Consider the following 25,158-nt stretch of genomic DNA (forward strand, 5'->3'; position numbering starts at 1 on the left):
AACCTTGTAATAAATATGCAGGTGCTCACAAAGTCAACTCAATCAGCATGTTCAGGCACTAAACAAACTGAAAAATACTAAACTGTAAGCCAAGAGGCCATCAACATTAATTAGATCGTTATATTTTAAAGCCTCGAAGGAATCCAGAAAGTAAATGGTTCGACCCTTTGATTTTACAGTTGAGAACAGAATTGTGGAATAATTTGCCCAAGGCATGACCAGGCCCACACTCCTCCATTACACAGGCCATGCTCTTTAATTTATAATGGGGATACACTAGGTTCTATCTGGTGGATAGGCAAAATATTATTCTGGGGGATTGAACAAGGAAAATCAGATTCATAATGTTGCTTTAGCAAATATGGAACTGTCTCTATAGGTTGACACAGTGCCTTCCAGAGAGTCTGTGTTCAATAAATAGTTGATAAATAGGAATGAATGAATGCAGTTCTTGGAAAAAAAATATTTTTGCTTTAAATTGTACTCTCTTCTGGCCATGGAAAAACATACCCAAATTTCCCTGCTATATTTGACTAGCAGCAACCTGAAACAAAACAAACAAAAACACATAGAAAATTTGCATTTCAACATAGTAGTCTAAATATTTCCATATATATGATGGTAAAATCTAGGTGGAAAATTACAATGACTTTATGGATTAAAGTAGGTTCATTCATTACTTGTTGGAGCGTTCAAAGCACGGGAACCACATGGTCAGATTTTGTTTCAGACACATGATGCCGGAGAGAAGTGCAGAACACAACTGAGGGGAAAGGCTGGAAGAAAGGACGCCCCTTTGGAGGTCCTGCAGCTGTAGAGTGGGAGGGAACACCCCAGTGAGGGCTGAGGTAGAGAAACAACAATCAGGGAACTTTCCTAATTGTCCATAAGTAAAGCCAGCAGGCCTTGGTGAGCCATCAGGAATGTGTAGTGAGGGGAAGACAAAATCAAGTTTGCGTCTAAATTTCAGGCAGTACAGGACAGAAACGGAATCAATCCAGAAAAGTCCCAAGGCAGAAGGTGGTTCGTTTAGCCTCTGGATTGTTGGGTACAAGGTCTGTAACCCCCTAACAGTGTGCATCAATGCCCAACTGTGAATTTGCAGAAGGATCTCTCTGACTGACCCCTATTTATTTCGATAAACGCATGGATAGAACACCTGCCAAACACCCAGATCACGGCAGACCGAAAGGATAACAAATAAACACGCAACAAAACCAAGACCTAACATGATCCTGACAGGCTGCAGCATGGATCAACAAAATTAAATTCAGTAGGAAAACATAAAAAAGTCTGCATTATGGAATGGGAAGATGTGATTTGACAACTGTTCATGAGGAAATAAATGAGAAACTGAGTAGCACTTAAACCTAATGTAATGTAACTTAAGACTGAAAACTTCAATTTCATTCATAAAAACATACTGTTTAACAACACATTTTTTCAGACTGAGGTAAGCCACACAACCTTAGAGTTCCCTCAAAATGTTTCCACAGCCACCACGGTGAGTGGAGACATAAAACACACACAGCTGAGCCTCCTGGCCAGTCCAGCAAACACTTTCCAGTGAAGATCCTCTTTGTTTATTATACAAACTAGAATTCACATAAAATTTCCTTTAAGCAAATGGTTCTGTTTCCAGAACCACCAGTGTTGTCCTGGAGTGCCATCATCCCAACGTAAATGCTGCGTAAGCCAAACCACATCATGGATGTTTCAGGTTGGTTCCAGGGGTGTCAGATAAAGGGGGCCATGACATACCCCGAAGTTAACAGGTAAACTCTAGCCAGGATGAGAGAACCCAGAAATCCTTCTCACAGAGGAACGGAGGAAGTAACGGGATGATTCTGCTGGACCTGGACAAACACCGAGCATCAGTATCTGTCTCCAAACTCCCAAAGGGCCGCCAAGCAGAAGAGACTTATTCTCCACTCAGTTTTGCTGGTGGCTCCCGCAGGAACAAGGGGCTTATAAGGAAGCAGACTGGGGCCACCGCATGAACGGACTGCTCACTTTCAGAGCAACAGAAAAGGTTGTCCTGTGAGGAGTATGCAGGGGACTGTGTCTGCTATAGAAAAGCCTATTCCCTTTAAAATCTTTTTTTTTTTTTTAATTTTTTTTTTTTGACAGGCAGAGTGGACAGTCAGAGAGAGAGAGACAGAGAGAGAAAGGTCTTCCTTTGCCGTTGGTTCACCCTCCAATGGCCGCCGCTGCAGCCGGCGCACCGCGCTGATCCGATGGCAGGAGCCAGGATCCAGGTGCTTTTCCTGGTCTCCCATGGGGTGCAGGGCCCAAGCACCTGGGCCATCCTCCACTGCACTCCCTGGCCATAGCAGAGAGCTGGCCTGGAAGAGGGGCAACCGGGACAGAATCCGGCACCCCGACCGGGACTAGAACCCGGTGTGCCGGCGCCGCAAGGTGGAGGATTAGCCTATTGAGCCACGGCGCCGGCTCCTAAAATCTTTGACATGCACAATCCAACCATTCTCTGCCCTGAATCTGTGGTAAAAGGCTATACTTTTATCATTCTAGAACTGTTGAGCAAGCATTCATTTCCAACACAAACGCAGCATAATCTCAGCCTTCAAGTAACCCAAAGTCAGTGGGGGAAGCAGATGTGCAGACAAATTGTAGTACAACGTGTAATAAGCACAATGGAGGTGAGCACAAACTTCACCTTCTCAGCCCAAAGGAGGAACAACAGGAATGATATTCCCTTTGTGCCAAAGAGGGGCAGGACACTGCCGGGACACTGCTCCCTGCTGCTAGGTCCAAGTGCTAATAGAAAGCTCTTTCTTCCATGCACCATGAGCTTAGTTTTAATCAGAGGTGAGTCTTTTCTCACTCTACTTTGTTAAGTCTCGATGTCACCGTGATGGGTGTGACTGCCTGGTTCACAAACATCCCTGTTTCTAAACTACTGTGAAGGGTCTGTGACCAACCCAGCTCATCTCACAGGTCACTGGTCCCCAGCCATGAGAAAAGTGGGGTGTGCTCATGTCATTAAGCTCAGCCAATCAGGATCCTTCCCTGCGATTATCTTTCCAACTGAAAATTAAAGTTCTCTCCATTGTCCTGTTCCTAGGCTGAAAGAATATAATCCATAAAAAAGAATACATAGAGAGAAGAATAGAATCTGCTTGTAGCAGAATCCTATCACAGGAAGAAGGTTTGTATGCACTATGGGAGAACAAAGCCCAGGAGCTCCAAGAGGTGGTGCTGAGAGATGCTAAAAGAATATGGTGGCTGTCTGTGGTCTTCATTACAATTTCAGAGGTCTCTGGTTACTCTCTAGTCTTTAACATTCCTTTTTCAGTTCTGTGAAGTACCTATTTCAACATTCAAAGTCACTCTGAACAAAAATAAAGTGATAACAATCATCCTATAAAACAAAATTTAGAAAACAACATAGCAATGCAAGCTGGTGTGAGATGTACAAAGGCCAGAAAGGAGAGATCACATGGTCTCACTTGCTCAATAAAGAACATTTTTGAGAACAATGTGCAGGCAGTGTAATACAGTTAAAATATCCAGGGAAGTCACAGATTCATTTTCAGAGTAAAAAGACAAAATATTTTAGAAAGAACACTGGGACTGACTAGTTAGAAAATCATGGAAGTCTAGTGTAATTGTTGGCCATTCTGTGAGGTTCTAGTTGAAAATCCGCCCTGATTAGGTGCCAGATTATTTGATTTATCCTAAAAACAGACCATCATCTTTGAACCCTCGGCAACTTTAAAGAGATACATCAGAGAGCAGAAAGAGGTTAGAAGTAGAAATCAGACACCAAGTTGACACCAGCTCTGCTGATTACAAGTGTTGTAGAATTTATTTTTTTACATGAATTTGTTGTGCTTTTTAAAATTTTATTTAATTTATACAAGTTTCATGTATTTAATGTAAACAAATTTAGGAACATAGTGATACTTCCCACCCTACATACTTTCCCACCCGTGTGCTAACCCTTCTTCCTCTTCCCTCTCCATTTCCACTCTTAATTTTTACACAGGTCTATTTTCAGCTTACTTAATGATCATAAAGTTACCCTTACACTAAGTAAAAGAGTTCAACAAATAGCATGAAGGAAAAAAAAATGTTCTTCAATAGAAAAGACAAGGGCTGTAAAAAGTCATTGATTCTCAAAATGTCCATTTCACTCCAATACATTACATTCCAGGTATGCCATTAGTTAACTTGGATCAGGGAAAACTTACGATACCTGTCTTTTTGTGCCTGGCTTATTTCACTTGGTATAATAGTTGCCATTTTGTCCATCTTGTTGCAAAAGACAGGATTTCATTTTTTTATACAGCTGAGTAGTACTCTGGAATATATATTATATATATATTCCATAATTTCTTTTTTTTAAGGTTTATTTATTTATTTGAAAGGCAAAGTTACAGAGAGGCAGAGAGAGAGGGAGAAAGAGGAAGAGGTCTTCCATCCGCAGGTTAACTCCCCAGATGGCTGCAATGGCTGGAGCTGCGCCGATCTGAAGCCAGAAGCCAGGAATTTATTTTGGGTCTCCCACATGGGTGCAGGAACCCAAGCACTTGGGCCATCTTCCATTGCTTTCCCAGGCCATAGCGGAGAGCTGGATCAGAAGTGGAGCAGCAGGCCTCAAACAGGTGCCAATATGGGATGCTGGCACTGTAGGCGGCATCTTTACCTGCTACGCCACAGCACCAGCCCCTATACCATAATTTTTTTTATCCAGTCAACAGATGATGGACATTTGGATTGATTTCATAACTTAGCTACTATGAATTCTGCTGCAACAAACATGGCACTACAGGTAACTTTTACATATGCTGAATTCTTTTAGTTTAGATAAATTCCCAGGAAGGGGATAGCTGGATCACATGGTAGCTCTATATTCCAATTTCTAAGGTATCTCCATACTGTCTTCTGTTGTTTGTGAGCTAGAAGAGCACACCTTCACCATGCCCCTATGTGACCTCATGTCCCTACCTGGCCACACCAGTGTGCCCACCGGCCAATCAGGTTAATTAACCACTCTCCTTTGAATTAAAAGGATTAAAAGCCTGGGACATGGTGGGTGTGCCCAGCCCTTTTTTTCTTTACATTCTTGCCTGTTGCCAGTTTGGGCCTGTGCAGCCCTGCACCTCCAGGGCGCGTGGCCATCGGGCCACCTGCCTCATGCTTCTTGGCCTACATGCTCCTCCACGGGGCTGACTCCTGATACTTGGTAGGAATCCAGATTTCTCTCTCTCTTAGATAGAACCCTCACTCTCCTATGCATTTCTCTCACTGAATAAAAGCTTAAAACGTATCATGCGGCCTCATTCATTTATGCCGATATTCAGAATTCTTCTCTGAATATTAGGCAAGAACCCACAAGGGCTTATTAATATTGGGAATTTACTAATAAGCACATGGTGATATCATGTGATACCCCATATTCCAATTTCATATGGCACCCCAGATGGGACTTTAGGGGGACTTCCAGGGGGCCATATTCCTATTTCACTTCCACAATGACTGCACCAGTTTATATTCCCACCATCAGTGGATCTGCCCCACATCTTTGCAAGCATTTGTTGTTTGTTGATTTCTGCATAAGAGAGAGCCATTCTAACTGGAATGAGGTGAAACCTCATTGTGGTTTTGATTTGCATTTTCCTGATGGCCAGTGATCCTGAGCACTTTTTCAAGTGTCTGGCCATTTGAATTTCCTCTCTTAAAAAATGTCTGTTCAGGTCCTTTGCCCATTTCTTAACTGGATTGTTTGTTCTGTTGTTGAATTTCTTGAGCACTTTATAGCTTCTGGATGTTAGCCCTTTATCAGTTGTATAGTTTGTAAATAATTTCTCCCATTCTGTCAGTTGCCTCTTCACTTTGCTGAGTGTTTCTTTTGCAGCGCAAAGGCTTCTTAGCTTGAAGTAATCCTATTTGTCAATTTTGGCTTTGATTGCCTGAGCCTCTGGGGTCTTTTCCAAGAAGTCTTTGTCGGGGCCAGCACTGTGGCATAGCAGGTAAAGCTGCTGCCTGCAGTGCTGGCATCCCATATGGGCACTAGTTCAGGTCCGGCTGTTCTACTTCCCATCCAGCTCTATGCTATGGCCTGAGAAAGCAGTAGAAGATGGCCTAAGTCCTTGGGCTCCTGCACCCACATGGGAGACCTGGATGAAGCTCCTGGTTCCTGGCTTCGGATCAGCACAGCTCTGGCCATTGCAGCCAGTTGGGGAGTGAACCAGCAGATGGAAGACCTCTCTCTCTCTCTCTCTCTCTGCCTTTCCTTCTCTCTCTGTGTAACTCTTTCAGATAAATGAAATAAATATTTTTTAAAAAGTAGTCTTTGCCTATGCCAATCTCTTGCAGAGTGTCCTCAATGTTCTCTAATAATTTGATGGTATCTGGTTTTATATTTAGGTCTTAGATCCATTTCGAGTGAATTTTTGTGTAAGGTGTAAAGTAGGGGTCTAGTTTCATATTTCTGCACATGGAGATCCAGTTTCCCCAGCATCATTTGTTGAAAAGACTGTCCTTGCTCCAGGTATTAATTTTAACTCCTTTATCAAAGGTAAGTTGGTTATAGATGTGTGGATTGATTTCTGGGGTTTCTATTCTGTTCCATTGGTCTACACATCTGTTTTTGATGTGTAGACTTTGATTATAACTGTCCGGTAGTATGTCCTAAAATATGGTGTTTGTTATGATGCCTCTGGCTTTGTTGTATTACATTGCTTTAGCTATTTGGGTTCTCTTGTGTTTCTATATGAATGTTAGCATCATTTTTTCTAGATCTGAGAAGAATGTTGCTGGCATTTTGGTTGGGATCATGCAATCTATCTCCAGCTAACTGAACTGTAGAGTTTTTTCCATGAGGTGTTACGGCTAAACTTGAAACTGTGGGCTTCTATGAAATTATCTGGTCAACAAGTTAAGGAGGGGCATATACAACTACTCAAGATTACACTCAAAGCTACCACACTACTACTCAAGGCTATGAGTATTTCCCCAGTTAATTTACAACATGGGTCTAAGTCGTAGAGGATCATTAATGTTATTATTTTGATTAGTAGGCATTTTGGAATAAATGACTTACAGACTAGAGGACTGGTCAACTTCAAAATCAAAGTAATCTCAAAAGGGCTAATCAGTCTCTGTCATCCCCAACTGGATTGATAAGAGGCATATAACAGTGTCATGCTGTGGGCAGAAGGGAAAAGCAGCACACACAAGAGAAGGAACAAATAAAGCTGGCTATGATAGTCCCTTCTGCAGCTGAGAGTTCAGAATCCAGAAAGCTTCCACTGCCCAAAAACAGTGGGGGCAACTTCACTTCGATTATCAGAATCAGAAGAAAATGGAGTATTATAACAAGACAATGAGTTTCTGCTTATACACAACTACTTGTGCTAAGTCAGAATATCTGTTCACAAAGCACTTGATACTGATATCAAAACAACCAGGAATAATGACAAGTAATCTCTATATGCCCCATCCTGTGAAATCATTGTTTGCTCCTTATTGGATTCAAGATCTTGCCACTCCCTGAAACAGAGTGCAGGCTGAAGTTTTCCCATTGGTCTATAAAACCTGTGACTTTCAGACAGCTGGGGTTGGAAGTGGAGCTGTCTGATAACTCATCACAGCTTTGCGTGGTATACTGTTAACCAAGATAAACATACAATATACAGGGGGATGACGACCCTTATGTTTTCCTCTGGAGTACCCCACAGGCCTTTCCAAGACTATGGCCAAGAAACGCAGAAAGAACAAAATTTTAAATCTTTACAATCCAGCACTTCCTATATGGTACCTCTGGGAGCACAGGACATTTGACTTAAATATATTTCATGTAATCATGCACAACTAAATGTTGACCATGTTTCAAGAACAGGACTCATTATGTGTCACAGTAAAAGGTCATATCACTAGCTCTCTTGGTGTTTTTATGGGACAGATTCAATAAAATGAAGAACTAAAAATATTTGGAGAAAACTAAGCAGTGAATCATATTTTTAATATATAACACAATACACACATGTATCTCCCCTGGAACTGTAAAAGCATTTCTAAAACATCCCCTTCCCATCTACAAAAAACAGTAAAGGGAAAAAAGTCTTTTTTCCATAAACATGAAAAGTTCACTAGGGAGAATACTTAAGTGTCTTTTGGCAGTGTTTATACTCACAAAGCACAGAGTAATCTCAAAAGAACTTATTTAAGTAGGCCACCCTCCCCAAAGTTATTCAAAAACTATGATGGCTTGCTTCACATCTTTCTCCATGTTTTCTTCTGCTTCTTTTTATTTATTTATTTTTTATTTTACTTGAAAGGCAGCAAGAGACAGAGACAGGCAGAAAATAATCTTCCACATGCTGGTTCACTTCCAAAATGCCTGTAACGGCCAAGGCTGGACCAGGCCAAAGCTGGGAGCTGGAAACTGAATGCAGGGTGGTAGAGACCCAACTCCTCAAGCCATCACCTCCTGCTAAATATTAGCAGGAAGCCAGAATCAGAAGCAGAGCCAGGACCCAGGCACTCCAGTGTAAGATGCAGGGGTCCATACCAGCATCCTACCCACTGCACCAAACATGTGTTCCTCTTTCTATGTTTGAGCATTTTAATCCTAAAAGATGGTAGGATATTTGAGTGTACTTCATATTTCACTGGCTTTTCAAACAGGCAATATCATTTTCTCAAAAACAAATCACCCAAATTGAAAATTAACAGTTTGTTCAATGGCAGCCACACCCTTTGCAAAATAAAACCCAGACCCCTTAGTCAGGTCCCTAGGGTTCTTTGGGTTCCATGTATAGCCTCCTTTGCCAGCTTTCCATCACCCTGTTAGGCAGCAAGACAGATGTGAGCACGTGTGTGCGTGTGTGTGTGCGTGTGTGTGTGTGAGAGAGAGAGAGAGGGAGAGAGAGAAAAGAAAGAAATGGGAAGTTTGTGCTATTAAATGAGGGAAGGGGCCTACATGTCTTAAAAGCCACCTGCCATTTTTAAATCAAAAGTCCCATCCAATAATATTGTAGAGAATGTCCTTGTCTATAACATTATAGGGGAGATTCTGATGTAGGAAGGCACACAGGTTAAAACTGATTGGGTTTGTGAGCTGGAAGACTACGCCTTCACCATGCCCCAGTGTGACCTCGTGCTCCTACCTGGCCACACCTGAGCACCCACCGGCCAATCAGGTTAATTAACCACTCCCCTTTGGAAGTGGATTAAAAGCCTGGGACACAGTATGCTCACCCGCTCATTTCCTTGGCCTTTTGCCAGTATGGGGCTGGCTGTGGCCCTGTGCCTCCAGGACGCGTGGCCTTCGCTCCACCTGCCCTATGCTTCCTGGCCTAGATGCTCTTCCACGTGGCTAATTCCTGGTACTCAGTGTGAAACCAGATTTACCTCTCTCCCATAGTTAGGGCTCTCTGCCTCTGTTTCGCTGCTATGATAAGCTGTGGATAGCTGCTCAAAACACTTGCTGCACGTGGCTTTTGGCCTGCTTTTTGCTTAGTATGGACCCCAACCTAATTTCCAGATTTTCCCTTCTCCTTAGATTGGACTAACACTCTCTCTCAATGCATCTTTCCTACTGAATAAAAGCTTAAAAATGTACCATGCTGCCTCGTTTATCAATGCCAGTATTCAGAATTCTTCTCTGAATATTAGGCAAGAACCCACACAGGCTTATTAATATTGGGAATTTATTAATAAGCACATGGTGATATTGTATGGCACCCCAAATTCCAATTTCAAGTCCATGCCTGGGAAGGTTTTTACCTGGTGACATTCCAGAGAGGGGAAGGAGAGAAAAAGCAGTGGGAAGAAATGTATCTCATACCCATAAAAACACCAATCTATGTACAGATGGGATACCCAGTTTTCTGCCAAGAAGAAAGTGCACCTGTTCGGTCAGGTGTACTTCATTAAACTCTGCTAGCTTGTATTCCTCTAACCTCTGTCTCTAGTCTGAATTCTTTCATCCAAAGGAGACAAGGGTCACTGACCAGTAAAGCCCTCAGCAATTGGTCTGCCTCCCCAGGAGAGAACAAAAAGATTGGGAATCTCCACCGACCCTGTGCACCTGACCGGCCAGACTCCAACCCTCACCCCCAACAGCAGCCACGGCTCAGAGCCTGGGCTCCAGCTGACCCCTGGCTGGAAGGTCTTTATGCTGTATGTCTACTTGCAGGAGGTTTATTTCAGTCTTTGCTCCAGAGTGGCCCTCTCTATGAAGTTTTCCCCAAGCCTCCCTGGCCTCCTAGCACACACGCTCTGGGGCAGAGTGGAGCACCCAAGACAGACAGTGGTTACCACAACAGTAGCGCCCCTCGCTCACTCCTCCCAAGAGACCAGGGGGCCTGAGCACAAACTGCACTTTGTGCACTTGACTGGCACCTGACAGAGCAGGCAGTGATCAGAGCACAGAGGAGTGAAGGAATGGATGAGTGTGTGAGAGACTGAATGCATATATTCCACCAGGACGGCTCTGGGAGTCTCCCAAGCAAGGCAGCCGAGGACTCTATCCTTTGAGTAGCTCCTCTGTCCAAACACACAGCAGTGAGGGAGGAAACAGAAGGGGAGAATGACAGACACAGCGAGGCTAAGACACAAGCTAAACCTCTTGGTAATGGAAAGCACAACAGAGAGACAAAGTGGTGACCAGGACAGGACGGAGACTCTGGGTTTACAAGCTCCTTGTCTGGAAAAGGCAGTGATCTAGGAAACCCCACACGGCAGAGAACTGGGTCTACCTACAGGGAACGGGCTGCCTTCCTCTGGACAGCCAGACAGCAGACACTTGACCCAGGTTTGCCATCTGCTAGTCATGTGACTCTGAACCTGTCTGTGCCTCAGTTTCCCCACCTGGGAAACATGACTTGTAAGTGTCCTGCCTCACGGAGTCATCAGGACTAAATGAATTAATGCTCAAAATAAGACCTGGCATTTTATGAGTAATGGCTATTATTATTATTGCTACTGTTACATTTTTTATTATTGTTACCATTGTTAAAATAGTGGCAAGCCCTCTCTTACAGATTGCTCCTGGTGTGACAGCTTATATGGAGCTGAGGAGCTGGCTTCGAAGAAAGGCCAGACACGGTATGTGGCCACAAACTGAATCAAGGTGTCACAGGACATGTGGCTGATGGCAATCCAATGGGGCAGATGCTCCACACTTGTGAATTAAGTCTGGCTCTGGCCTCTGGAATCAGAGAAGCAGACAGAGATAACCCAAAAACAGGATGGGAATGAAGGGTGAGTGGGGCAGGAAAAACAGAAGGGGGCAACGGAGAGAGTTGGGCAAACACAGCATCTGGGGACAAAATTCAGAGCGCCCTCACCACCTGCTTCAAAATTTGAGTTAATACTTCCTTCCGGTCTCAGTGCCTGCTTTTCACCTCAGAACTTAAAACTATAGGACAAGCCTTCTTAGAAGGCTTGTTATACAGCTGATGATTAGAACTCACCTCCAAGTAGACAATCAGTACCTGCTAGAAGAAATGGTTGGCGTAAACAGAAAACATTCCATCTAGAAGGTAAAATCCAGTAAATTCTAAAATGAACAGACTAAGCTGTTGCTCACAATAAAAAAAAAAATCTATTTCTGCTCCAAACATCTCGAAAGGAAAATTAGGAAAAAGGGGACCTTCTAGGTTTGCTTCTAACAGTCCAAATGAAAATACAAGTGAGTATAAAACTTTTGAATCCAAGAAGCCTAATCAAAAGATTCTTCTTTAAGGAAAGTACGTGATATTATTTTTAAATTAACTCAGCAGTGGTGGAAAAGGACAGGAAACTTACCTACTGACAAATCACACAAGATGAGTAGAAGTCACCCTGACCTTGCAACTACAGGGGAAGGTCACACAGCTGTCTCGGAGGCCCTCTGTGCCTCTGCACTTGATCTGGGTGGGTAAATGTCACCGTGTCCAATGAGAAAAACAAATGCTGCATCTGCAGGGCAAGGGCAGAACCACCCCCAGGCAAGAGCACCTCGTTGGTCTCCCCTCCTTCCAGCCCCCTCTCTGAGCCCTGTCCTCTTTCTCCCCTCCATTCTCCGCCCTCAGGACCAATGCACTTTGGCCCCCTTCCCAGCTCCTTGGTAATGCTCTGCGTTCTACACCATTCTTTTCTCCAAGTACAAACTCTCCCGTAAAACCCCTGAGTGCAAATCTTGGGCAGCTGAAATTTAAAGGAACATGATGGACTGAGGCAACACAGTCGTTTTTCTACTACAAACTCTTAGGAAAGCAGATAAAATGTGAATTCAAAGTTTCAGAGTTCAAACAAAAGGAGAGTCGGTATTTCCAGGAGAGGTGGAAAGAGATGTAGGCTATATGGTCTAGAAGCTAGGATTTAATGTCCACCAGGTAGAGTGCTGGAACCAAAATTCAGTATAAAACTAGGACCATTCCAAGTACTTGAAAAGTGGACGTAAAGCTATCTACTACAGCAGAAAGGAGCAAGAACGCGGCCGGCGCCGTGGCTAAATAGGCTAATCCCCCGCCTGTGGCACCGGCACACAGGGTTCTAGTCCAGGTCGGGGCACCAGATTCTGTCCCGGGGTGCAGTGGAGGATGGCCCAAGTCCTTGGGCCCTGCACCCGCATGGTGACCAGGACAATCACCTGGCTCCTGCCTTCGGATCAGCGCGAAGCGCCGGCCGCGGTGGCCATTGGAGGGTGAACCAACGGCAAAGGAAGACCTTTCTCTCTGTCTCTCTCTCTCTCTCACTGTCTACTCTGCCTTTAAAAAAAAAAAAAAATCCCATGGCCTCAGAAGAAACAAACACAAACACTCTGGAGGAATGCTCTCTCTATATCCTAGACACACAGGACTCTTAGCAAAACAAACAAATTATGCAGAAACGAATCACCATGGGGGTGGGGAGAGTGGCCAAGAGAATTAACACTCAGAAAGCAATCAATAACATAGCAACTTTAAAAAGGGTTTATTTCCAAATGCATTAAAATGATTAGAGAGAGAAAGACAGTAAAAATAATGCTGAAAGAAAAGTATACATAAAAATTGGTAGATTTGGGAAAGGTCAATTAGAGAAATGAAAAATACTGTGTCTGATGAAGAGAATATTTCCTAGTGATTTGAAAAGCAGATCTAAGGAAATAAACAGAATGCAATAGGACAAAAGAATCAAAAATATGAGAGAAAAAAATACCATCAAGTTCTAAGAAAGCAAGCCAAATATTTTTCCATATGATAAGCATAAGTCATGAAATGGTGTGTTTTCTCTCCAATGGGTAAATTTTCATTATAAAATCCAAACAGTAGACTCATCAGAATAACAACCCCAAAAGAAATGACAACACTTGTAAAGGAGTTTGCTGGGGCTCAGGCTGGTGGTAATGTATGTAAAGAGGCTCAACTACTGCTGTGTCTTATTTTTTTAAGATTTATTTTAGGCACTTGAAAGGCAGAGTTACAGGGCTGGTGGGAGAAACAGAGAAAGAGAGAGAGAGAGTGAGAGAGAGAGAGAGAGAGAGAGATCATTCTCCAAATGGCCACAATGGTGGGGCTGGGCCAGGCTGAAGCCAGAAGCCAGAGTTTCTTCTAGGTATCCCACGGAGGTACAGGGGCCCAGGCACTTGGGCCATCTTCCACTGCTTTCCCAGGTGCATTAGCAGGGAGCTGGATGGGAAGTGGGACAGCCAGGACCCGAACCGGCACCCTACAGGCAGAGGCTTAACCAGTTGGGCCTCAACACTGGCCCCTCCTGCTGTGTCTTGAAAGAACCCAAGGGATCACAAGAAAAACCTCCAGTCAGTTCCTACTACCAGGAATTCTAATAAAATTATCCCAACAAACGACACTATTATTTGTAACTCAGTGCAACTGGATTTGTTGTAGTCTTTGCAACTGTAATGTTTAGGGGAGCGGAAGCAACGAGAGATGGTTTAAAGGCCCCAGTCGTCTAATGATGGAGTGCACTGATGACAGGGTGTGCTAACGAAGGGAATCAGATACGCAAGAAGGCAAAGGAGAGTCTTCAAATAAACCTTCCAAATACAACCCAGTACATCACTCACCAGTATATTCTGGGCACTCTTCCATTCAAGTAAGATGGGATGGATCCTTGCAGGGGTTTCAATGTGTCCCCATCCAACCCCCGCCCCAGGCCAAGTGCATATGTTAGAAACCTAAACCCTGGGGCCCAGCACTGTAGCATAGTAGGCTAAGCCTCCCTCCTCCTGCTGTGCCAGCATCCCGCCTGTTCATGTCCCGGCTGTTCGTCTTCTGATCCAGCTCTCTGTTATGGCCTTGCAAAGCAGGAGAAAATGGCCCAAATTCTTGGGCCCCTGCACCCACGTGGGAGACCCAGAAGTTCCTGGCTCCTGGCTTCAGATCGGCCCAGCTCCAGCCATTGCGGCCAATTGGGGAGTGAACCAGTGGATCGAAGACCTTTCTCTCTGTCTCTCCCTCTGTCTGTAACTCAACTTCACCTCTCAAATAAAGAAATAAAATCTTTTTAAAAAAGAAAGAAACCTAATCTCTAATGCCACAGTATTGAGAGGTAGGACCTTTAAGAAGTTGTTAGGTCATAAGGATTCTACCCTCATGAATGGATTAATGATATTACCACAACAGTACATTCATTTATCTCTGTAGTGGAATCCTATGAAGAATGAGTTTGGGGGACCGGCACTGTGGTGTAGTGGGTAAAGCCAATGCCTGCAGTGCTGGCAACCCATATGCACACTGGTTCAAGACTCAGCTGCTCGGGCTGGCGCCACAGCTCACTAGGCTAATCCTCCACCTGCGGCGCCGGCACCCCAGGGTTCTAGTCCCAGTCGGGGAGCCAGATTCTGTCCCAGTTGCCGCTCTTCCAGTCCAGCTCTCTGCTGTGGCCCAGGAGTGCAGTGGAGGATGGCCCAAGTGCTTAGGCCCTGCACCCCATGGGAGACCAGGAGGAAGCACCTGGCTCCTGGTTTCGGATCAGCACAGCGCACCAGCCTTAGCGGCCATTTGGAGGGTGAACCAACGGAAGGAAGACCTTTCTCTTCTCTGTCTCTCTCACTGTCTAACTCTGCCTGTCCAAAAAAAAAAAAAAAAAAAAAAAAAGAAGAAGAAGACTTGGCTGCTCTACTTCCAATCTAGCTCTCTGCTGTGGCCTAGGAAAGCAGTGGAAGATGGTGCAAGTGTTTGGGCCCCTGCACCCACGTGGGAGATCCAGAAGAAGCTCCTGGCCCCTGGCTTCAGATCGGCCCCGCTCCAGCTGTTGCAGCCATTTGGGGAGTGAATCAGAGGATGGAAGATATCTCTCTCTGTGTGTCTCTCCCTCTCTCTGTAACTCTGCCTCTCAAATAAATAAATCAATCTTTAAAAAAATGAATGAGTTTGGCCCCCTTTGTTCTCTCTTCTGGATGCCCTCTCTTGACATGTGATGCCTTCCATCCCGTACTGCACATCAAGAAGGCCCCCATCAGATCCCAGCACTGTGCTCTTGGGCTCCAGGCCTCAAATTATGCTCATTGCAAACTGCCTAGTCCGTAGTGTTCTCCTACAGTATCAGAAAATATACTAAGATGGTCATACATCCTCATCACAAATAAAGAGCCTTTAAAGGAAGGTGGTTGGGAATGCAGGTACAGCTGTGGGTTTGGAAGCAATCTGGTTTGCAATGCAGCTATGTCCCTTAATAGCTGTGCACCCTCAGGTATGTTCTTTCACCTCTCTCCAGTTCAGTTTCCACACGTATGGGCAGCAAATAAAATGCCTAGAGTCGCTGTGGGGAATGAATGAAAACATGCTCTCAAATGCTTAGCTGAACAACACTAAGCAGATGCTCAAAAAATGTGGCCCTCATTGTTACCACAAGACATTGCCAGTTCTGAGGGTAGGGCTTTGGATTTCAATGCAGATCCCTTTGCTTGCTGATACAGGACTTTACACACAAGTCACACGGTCCACAGCTCTTTAAACTCAGATCCCTTATCTGTCAAACTGAGAGAGTGGCAGCTGTCTCATGACACTAACGTGAAAACTGAATTATACAACACAAGTAAAAAAAACTTAGTGCCCACCCAGCACATAGGAAGCCTTTAATCGTTGGTACATACTATTATTTTTTTTTAGGTACAATCTATTAAAACAAATTTAACTGGCAGAGGATATGTGATTAAGCAGAGGTCACTGTTTGACCTTCGGAATATTAAAACACTAAAGGGCAAATTTTAATTTGTAATTCCCTCAAGGTTAAAAACCTGTTTACTACATGCCAGGCACTCCATGTATTAATTGGTGACTTACCCATATAAAAAGATGTGCTAATCCACCGCATTTAAGAAGCACAACAAACAAAAATGGCTATAAACATTTTCAAAACATAAACTTTTGCATAAATGTTAAATGAAAATGGGAACTCAAAAGGGAATCACTAACGAGATGTTTGAAAACATAAAGCATCTCTTTTCACATTATGCCAATTAACCCAGTGCCCTTACTCCTTTAAAACCTAACTACCAATTACCAACGTGCCATCCCAGGAGCAGCTTTAGTTTCCTTTTTTGCACTTAATCATTTTAGGTATTTGTTTTAGAAATGAAATAGAAAAATGAGGTGACCACAATCTCTAAGGTTCCTTTTCTTTTTTTTTTTTTGACAGGCAGAGTGGACAGTGAGAGAGAGAGACAGAGAGAAAGGTCTTCCTTTGCCGTTGGTTCACCCTCCAATGCCCGCTACGGCCAGCGCACCGCGCTGATCCGATGGCAGGAGCCAGGTACTTCTCCTGGTCTCCCATGGGGTGCAGGGCCCAAGGACTTGGGCCATCCTCCACCGCACTCCCTGGCCACAGCAGACAGCTGGCCTGGAAGAGGGGCAACCGGGACAGAATCCGGTGCCCCGACCGGGACTAGAACCCGGTGTGCCGTCGCCGCAAGGCGGAGGATTAGCCTAGTGAGCCGCGGCACCGGCGTAGGTTCCTTTTCATTATTCAATAGATTAAAACTCAATCATACAATGAGCTGTTCATTCCAAACTGACTCACTCAAGAATACTTGGTGACTCCCTAAACAAAGTAGCAGTGAAAGGCTCTGCCTTATGATTCTATTTAAAGGAAAGTCAATGGGAATTGATGGCTGTCAGTCCTTCCACAATTAAAAATATACTACAACCACCATTCTGTAGAAATGGGTCTGACTAGCTGACACCAATTTAGCTAGTATAAATTGCTAAAATTTTATCTGGGGATCTGATCATTGATTACCATGTAGGAAGACAAATCTCTGTTCACCAAGATATTTTTTAAATTCGTTTGAGAATTTCATTAGTTTCTCCTCTAAAATTTTAAAATAGCCAGGCCCCAACTTTGGTTCAGGGATATACTGCCATTACACAGAAATGCAGGCTTTTCTGAGGGAGTAATTTCAGAAGTTTCAAGATAAGGTGGGGATGCATAAGTTAGCAAATTCTACCTGCTTAAGCCTGTGTGTGTGTTTTATACTATCTACATAAACCCAACAAATTAGTGTTAAATTACAGAATAAAAATGTTGCAAGATGAGGGGTAAGGACAGACCCCATGGTAACCATTATCAACTGGTTTGAAAACCACTTTTCATATTCCTACTCCCCCAGAAAGTCGCATACCCTGGGCTCTTGCTTGGCGAGGGCTGGTCCTCTACAGACACTGAGTAAGGAGTGCGGCCCTGACCCCCCTCTCTTTGTGACAACCACATCTCAGTGGCAGTGTTCCCTGAATGTAAATCGCAAAAATCAATGCTCTTCTCTGTTTCTGAAAGAGATCCCTAACTGTTGTCTAACAGGATGAAACACACTTCAGGAAGGGTCGCCCTGTGGCAACCCCTGAAACAGGAGTGGGCTCATTAGCGAGCAGGCTGATGAGAGCCCTGGGTCATGCATTAAAGCGCAACTGCAATTTGAGAGGCTTAATGAGCAGGTTCAAGTCCTGTGTGATTTGTCAGGTTTGTACCCCAGTTCCTGGCAGCCTCCCTCCACCAGCATCTTGCCCCATCTGCTAATCCCTCACTGCACTGACTGGGCGGAGTGTCCGGCAGAGAGGGGTGACACTTGGCAAGAGCCTCAGGCAGCTTGGAATCTGTTAAGCAGAGGTGAGTATAAAAAAGTAACTCAAAAGCAAGAGACCAAAATCAGGTGGCCAAGTCCAGGTTGCAGAACCAAAGGAGAAGAGAACCGGGTCAGGGGTGAGCAGAAGGCAGTGTAGGTCCACAGGCCTTGACCTGTGGCCAGCAATCACGGCTGGCTAAGGTGCCACACCAAAGAAGCTCCACCGCACTTAAAGGGCAAGGATCCTACAGAGGTAACAGCTTGGCAAATATTGGCAAATATTGGACACTTCTTTATTGGGGCAATGAAAAATGTATTTTGAACACACATATAGCCTATGCATTCAATTTCCAAATATGCTGTGCCTTCTAGTGCTATAAGGCAAAAATTTATTGATGGTAAAAATCACAACACATGCAATTTGCATGCACAAATGCATAAAATATGTAAACAATTCTAAAAGACAGACTGCTCTTGGAAGTATGGGAACAATACCAATTATTCTGCAAAATGTCATTTCCCAACTTATATCCCAATCCTTACACCTATCCTATTAATTCAGTACTTTTGAAAAAAAAAAAAAACAGAAAGTATAAATCATATCCCTAAAGCACTACCACACTGGTCACCAAAATTACACAGCATGATGATGCATAATTATGGCACTTTCAAACTGCCTTGGAGAGCGTGTCACAAGCGATGAAAAATGTAATTTATTTCTACTGACAGATATTAATTGCTCCGTGTTGGAAAATTTTTGAACCATTACTGATAAGCAAAACTGGGAACATAAATGCCTGGAAAACAACTGCAAGAAAGAGGTATAGTCTAATCATAAAAGCTCCCATAGCATAAGGAAAGGCAATTTCTCAAACAGGACATCTATTATTAAAATTTGTAAATTGTTGCCGTGACACAGTAGGAAGAAGCTTGGCTGTGAAGTCGCTTCCAGCTGGTCTAAAGTGTTATTAATCTCCCATAGCACTGGCTAATTGGAGTTTAGAATTCTGTGTCCTCAGCAAATCGCCTTTGTTAAAAGCAAAATTGGACAGTTTGGAGGAACCTTCAAAACAGAATGATAGGGGCTGGTGCTGTGGCATAGTGGGTAATGCCGCCGCCTGCAGTGCCACCATCCCATATGGGCGCTGGTTCGAGTCCCAGCTGCTCCACTTCCTATCTAGCTCTCTGCTATGGCTTGGGAAAGCAGTTTAAGATGGCCCAAGTCCTTGGGCCCCTGCACCTGCATGGGAGATCCGGAAAAAGCTCCTGGTTCCTGGCTTTGGTTCGGCACAGCTCCAGCCATGGAAGCCAGTTGGGGAGTGTGGACCAGCAGATGGAAGATTCTCTCTCTCTCTCTCTTTATCTCTCCTTGTCTCTCTAACTCTTTCAAATAATTTTTTTAAAATGATACAAACAATAAATCATTCCTTTAAAACTTTAAAAATTTGATGATCACAAATGAACTTTTGCTTGTGGTTCGGGAAGGTTGTGTGTTTCATTTATTATTGATGCTACTATCACTGTTCATTGATTTTGGTGTGTTAATTCAGAGCTTATGAAATTTGGACAGGTTACCTTGGCTTTGGAGCTGGTGGGGCTGACCACACATGATCACACACCTCATGAACATCACCTATCCTTGTGAAAGCTCTAGGTGAGCCCTTCTGAAATGCACTGTCTTCAACAACACCTGTCCCATGACCTAGGCTCCCTTCTATTCACAGCGCTGGCCTGACCTAACCCTCATCTAGGCACATTCTGATGCCACAGGCCCTGCTCTGTAGTCTACGTCCCTGTTTCTAGCAATAGCACTGCTCATCTCTTAAAAACCTTAGACTGGATTCCATTAGAGTTATAATTTAATCTACCCTCTCCTAAACCCCTTTATTAATCTGTTACCACCTTATTATGCCTATTATCATCTCAAGGTGTTTTTGGACTCCTAAATCCATTCTGTACACAGGCATCGGGTTATTCTCCCTAAAAAGCTACTTTCACCATGTCAAAGCCTGCACACACATTCTTCAACTCCAATTCCTGGTCTCTGTAGCTACAGAAGAACACCTAGGTGCGTTGGCCTGACATTTAAGGCTCTTGTGAGACAACCCAGCCTACCTCCCTGGACTAGTCCACTATTCTCTGCTAACTAGAATCATCCCCTCCTACTTGTGTGACCTATGAAATACAAACACAAAGCAGTCAAGGTTTCTGCCTCTGGATTTTCATTCAGGCAAATTCCCTGGGATTCACACGCCTGTTTTTCCAAATTTCAATTTCAGACCAAATTCCGGCTTCTTGACAAAGCCCTGCCAGCCCACGATGACTGTCCCTTCTTCCCTACCACACTCAGATCATTAATAGTACATATTTCCTTGTCTTGTGAAATATCTGTCCCTAGCCAGGTCTCAAATTTCTTAATGGCATGGACCACGTCAAGTAATCCTAAAAGTCCAGCGCCATTGCTCAGTGGATGCCTGCAGACAGAGATGTCTGATTGGCTCCTTTACCAAACAAGATCTAAAGGGAGAGGGAAGGCCAAGTGGACCTGCTAAACAGAAGCCAAAGAACCAAAGGGCTGTGGGGCAAAGACTGAAAACAGGATTTGAAGTAGAGGACAGGTCAGAATCAAAGGAAACCGTGTGAAAACACATATGAACCTGGATGATGCTAAACCAGGAAAGGAAACATGGCCAAAGCAGACCAGGGGGATGGGGCGTTAATACACACGAAAGTACAAAGCAGATGGTGAGGGCAGGAGGAGCCCAGAGCCTTTCTAAAGCCAAGGGCAAAATGAAAGCCACTGGGCCTAACTGACAGATACACTGACAGAGTCCTCAGCATTGACAACCCACAACCTTCCTTCCGGTACCTAGGAAACTGTTGCCAAATGTGACCCATGCTGGGACATAAAACAAGTCTCAACTACTTAGAGATTGAAGTTACTTAAACACATTCTCTAAACATAGTGAAATTAAGAAATCAAGAACAAAAGGAAATCTAGAAAATCCCAAGCCATCCCAACATTAACACCAAGCTAGATAACCCTGGGTTAAAGTATTTTACATAAATAATAAAAATAAAACCCATCATAGCATGTTGGATATAGCTAAAGTTACACTAGAGGGAAATGTATAGGTTGAAATGTATTCATTAGAACAAGAAGGGAGGGCCTAAGGGCAATGCTCCAACCAGCCATTTCAAGAAATCAGAAAAAATAATGTGAATTTCAAAGACAATTGAAGAAAGGTAATAATAAATACAAGATCAGAGGCTAAATGACAAAACAAACATACAACAGAGAAAAATCAAAGTCAAAAGTTTGATTACGAAAAAGCACAAGTTAGTAATACGGGAAATTTAAAAATAGTTCACTACTATAGTTCCTACAGACTTTTAAAAAAGGTTATAAGGAATACCTTCACAACAGTAAATTTGAAAATTTAAGTGAAATAAAACTTTTAAAACATATGACTTACAAAACTGACAATGAAAAAAATATAACTACCCCTATTGCTAATAAAGAAAATGGGCCTAAAATTAAAACCTTCACATAAAGAAAACTCCAGGGGGCCAGCACTGTGGCATAGCCGGTAAAGCCACCACCTGCAGTGCTGCATCCCATATGAGTGCCAGTTCAAGTCCCCGCTGCTCCACTTCCGATCCAGCTACCTGCTATGGTCTGAGAAAGCAGTGGAAGATGGCCCAAGTCCTTGAACCACTGCATCCATGTGAGAGACCCAAAAGAAGCTCCTGGATCGTGGCTTTGGATGGGCACAGCTCTGTCCATTGCAGCCATCTGGGGAATGAACCAGCGGATGGAAGACCACCCCCCCAACTCTTTCTCTTTCTTTGCCTCTGCCTCTCTGTAACTCTGCCTTTCAAATAAAAATAAATAAGTCTTTAAAAGAAAAAGAAAGAGAGAACTCCAGGTCTAAGTGAGATACTGTATCATAAGCATAAAACATCACAGCCAATTTGGATTTACCCCAAATTTGCAAGATTAGTTTGATATCCAAACAAAATCAAGGTAATTATTAGAAGAATAAAACAGGAAAATTAAAAACCACTTCAACAGGTATAGAAAAGGCATTTAATATAATTCAACATAATTCCATTTTTTTTTTCAAATCTTAGCAAACAAGAAAGGGAAACTTCTCCAATAAATAAAACTTCCTAAGTCTGATAAAAAGTATTCATAAAAACTTACAGCAAACTTCATTCTTAATGCTGAAATACTTAAGTTTTCCCTCTGGAAGAATGTAAGATAAGGATGTTTGCTATCACAAATGTTATTCAATTTTGTACTATAAATGGAAAAAAAAAAAGAAAAAAGGCTATAACACTGAAAAAAGAAAAGTAAAGCTATCATTATTTGCAAGTGAAATGATCTATATTTAGAAAATCCAAAAGAAAGCAACAGAAATGATTATGAGTCAAAACTGAATTCAGAATACTACCGAAAGCAAGGTCAAATATATATTATATTTCAATATATCAACATCAAATAATTAAACAGTAAAATTTTAAAACAACATCATTTTAGTAGCACCAGAGGCATAAAATATCTGTGAATTAATTTAATAAAAATAAGCAATACAGAATAAATATAAAACATAACTGAGGAACATTAAAAAAGAAATAAACTGAAGGATTTACACTACCTGGCGTCGAGGCTTATGATAAATCTAAATTAACTGCAGCAATGTGTCACAAGTAGATAACAGACCCATGGAACAAGAACAAAGAGAGCAAAAGCAGACTCACATATAGGGAAACACCTAATTTAAGACAAAGGTGACACCGCAATGCAGATGGGAGATGTGGAATTTTCAAAAAATGTTACAGCATCAATTAGATGTCCACATATTTATATATATATAAACATATAAAATATATATTAAGGTATATATTAAACATACACACACATATCTTTTTATAACAGGACACAGCACTAATCCCCAAAAAGACTAAGAAATTAGACTTTGTTAAGGTTAAAGATTTCTGCTCTACAAAATAAATTATTAAGAAAGTGACAAGCTTGTTACAACCAGCCAATATCCAACAACTGTTACTGCAGGGTTGTATCTGCTTGTTCCATTACCAGACCTCGTGACAGGGCATTTAATGGAAAAATCAAGACCATCATTAAATCATGCCATCCTTGGGATGAAATCAGTCAATTCAAGAAACAAAGCTGGTCAAGTTTTAGGAGTTTTGGTTTTAATTTACCAAAAGGCAAAATTACCTGGCTTAAGCATTAATTCAGGAAAGGAAATGAAACTTTTTTTGCCAGGAACCTGACAACTGTGATATTTACCAAGTGTTGTGAGCTAATGAGTATCAGCCATTCTCATAATGGATCTTCCTTAAACAACATTAAATTATCCTTTTCATGTTAAAAAAAAAAGTGACAAGCCACAGAGTAGGAAAAGATATCTATCTATCTATCTATCTATCTATCTATCTATCTATCTATCTATATTCAGCAAAGGAATCACAGATAAAGAACACAGATAAAGAAATCCCACAAATAAATATTTTAAAAAGGCAGACAGTAAAATGGAAAAAAGGTCTCAAATCTTGAATGTGAACTTTACTAAAAAGCATTTCAAAATGGCCAAAAGACATATGAAAAGGTATTCAACTTCATGACTGATCACAATAGCCCAACTCAAAACTGTGCTGAGATGTCACTACTAGGAGAGCTAAAAATCTTTTCACTGACAATAAGGAATGTTGATGCGACTGTTAGGAACATTGTTTGACAATACCTATTAAAGAAAAAATAGATGTATCAGATGGCCCAGAAGAGTCATACATACAATCACTAAAGAAAAAATATAAATGTTTATAGCAGCACTACTTATAGAAGCCTCAAGCTGGAAACAGCACAAAAGCCACCAACCTAAGCACGCATAAACGGAGGTTTCATCACACAGTGAAAGACTTAGCTGCTAAAGTGAGGCCCACAAAATGTTGCTGCAAGGAAATGGATGACTCCCACAGCATCACGAGGAGTAAAAGACACTAAAGGTAAAAGATTACAACACCAGGGGCTGGCGCCGTGGCTCACTTGGTTAATCCTCCGCCTGCGGTGCTGGCATCCCATATGGGCATCGGGTTCTAGTCCCAATTGCTCCTCTTCCAGTCCAGCTCTCTGCTGTGCCTCGGGAGTGCGGTGGAGGATGGCCCAAGTGCTTGGGCCCTGCACCCGCATGGGAGACCAGGAGGAAGCACCTGGCTCCTGGCTTTGGATCCGCGCAGTGCCGGCCATAGTGGCCACTTGGGGAGTGAACCAACAACCAACAGAAGGAAGACCCCCCCCCCTCTCTCTCTCACTGTCTAACTTTATCTGTCAAATAAATAAACAAACATCATTTGATAAAAAAAAAAAAGATTACAATACCAGAACGCATGCATTAGTTTTTAGAAGTTCAAACCCAAGAAAAACTAACCTATGATGACAGAAGTCAGGTTACTGGGTTTCTCCCCAGGCTGATGTCTTTGGAGGGGAAGGGTCTCTAAGCTGCTGGACAGGTCTTGGCTGCCGGTCCCAAGTGTCCATCCTGTTTCTGCAGAGTCACCAAGATTGAAGCACCCTTCTCTGTAGACATTATGTGCCACTAGAAAGCTCACTTAAAAAAAAAAAAACCATGGCCATGCCAGATATCTGTATAGTTGGGTTCTCGGGTAATGAGAATCTCTAAAATACTCAGTATTTCTGCTAGTTGAGAGGACAAGATTAAAGCACAAGAAAAATATAAATAGGGGAGGGAGAGCCAGAATCTGGGTGCAAACTGGACAGGAATTCACGGGGGTACTAATGAGCATGCCTTTCCAGCCTTCTGTGTGGGAGCCCACTCTTTAAAGGTGTGCCCCATCATTTAACGTGAGAATTATAAATGTAACTAACCTATAGTCCAAAGTGCCTTTTAAATCCTCTAATAATGGAAAATCCAATATCATGTGGACAGCATTACACAAAGAATAATTTTACATTATAAATTGAGGAAAATTCATCAACTGTTTGGTTCTAATAGCTCCATTTTTTTACTGATATCTTCCTAAGGCTGTTATCTTGGCAGCACAGTATACCAATTCAGGGGCCATTCAACCATGTTGACTTTTTTATAAAATTA

General features: G+C 42.8%; 1 protein-coding gene across 4 annotated transcripts in view; it reads right to left on the bottom strand.

Moving 5' to 3' along the window:
* Window positions 1–25,158, bottom strand: part of DCDC2 (doublecortin domain containing 2) — a 183,290-nt gene that overhangs the window by 70,551 nt on the left and 87,581 nt on the right. For 3 of the 4 annotated variants that reach the window (XR_011388777.1, XM_070074331.1, XM_008262507.4), the window contains exon 9: window positions 24,475–24,654. The exons of the other annotated variant lie outside the window; for it this stretch is intronic. Coding sequence is in view for 2 of the 3 variants with exons in the window: in XM_070074331.1 (XP_069930432.1) it covers window positions 24,475–24,654 (180 nt within the window). In the remaining variant the exon portion in view is untranslated. The remainder of the gene's footprint in view (window positions 1–24,474; window positions 24,655–25,158) is intronic. 4 annotated transcript variants of the gene reach the window in all.

The sequence above is a fragment of the Oryctolagus cuniculus genome, chromosome 5 (assembly GCF_964237555.1).
Source record: "Oryctolagus cuniculus chromosome 5, mOryCun1.1, whole genome shotgun sequence".
Classification (NCBI taxonomy): domain Eukaryota; kingdom Metazoa; phylum Chordata; class Mammalia; order Lagomorpha; family Leporidae; genus Oryctolagus; species Oryctolagus cuniculus.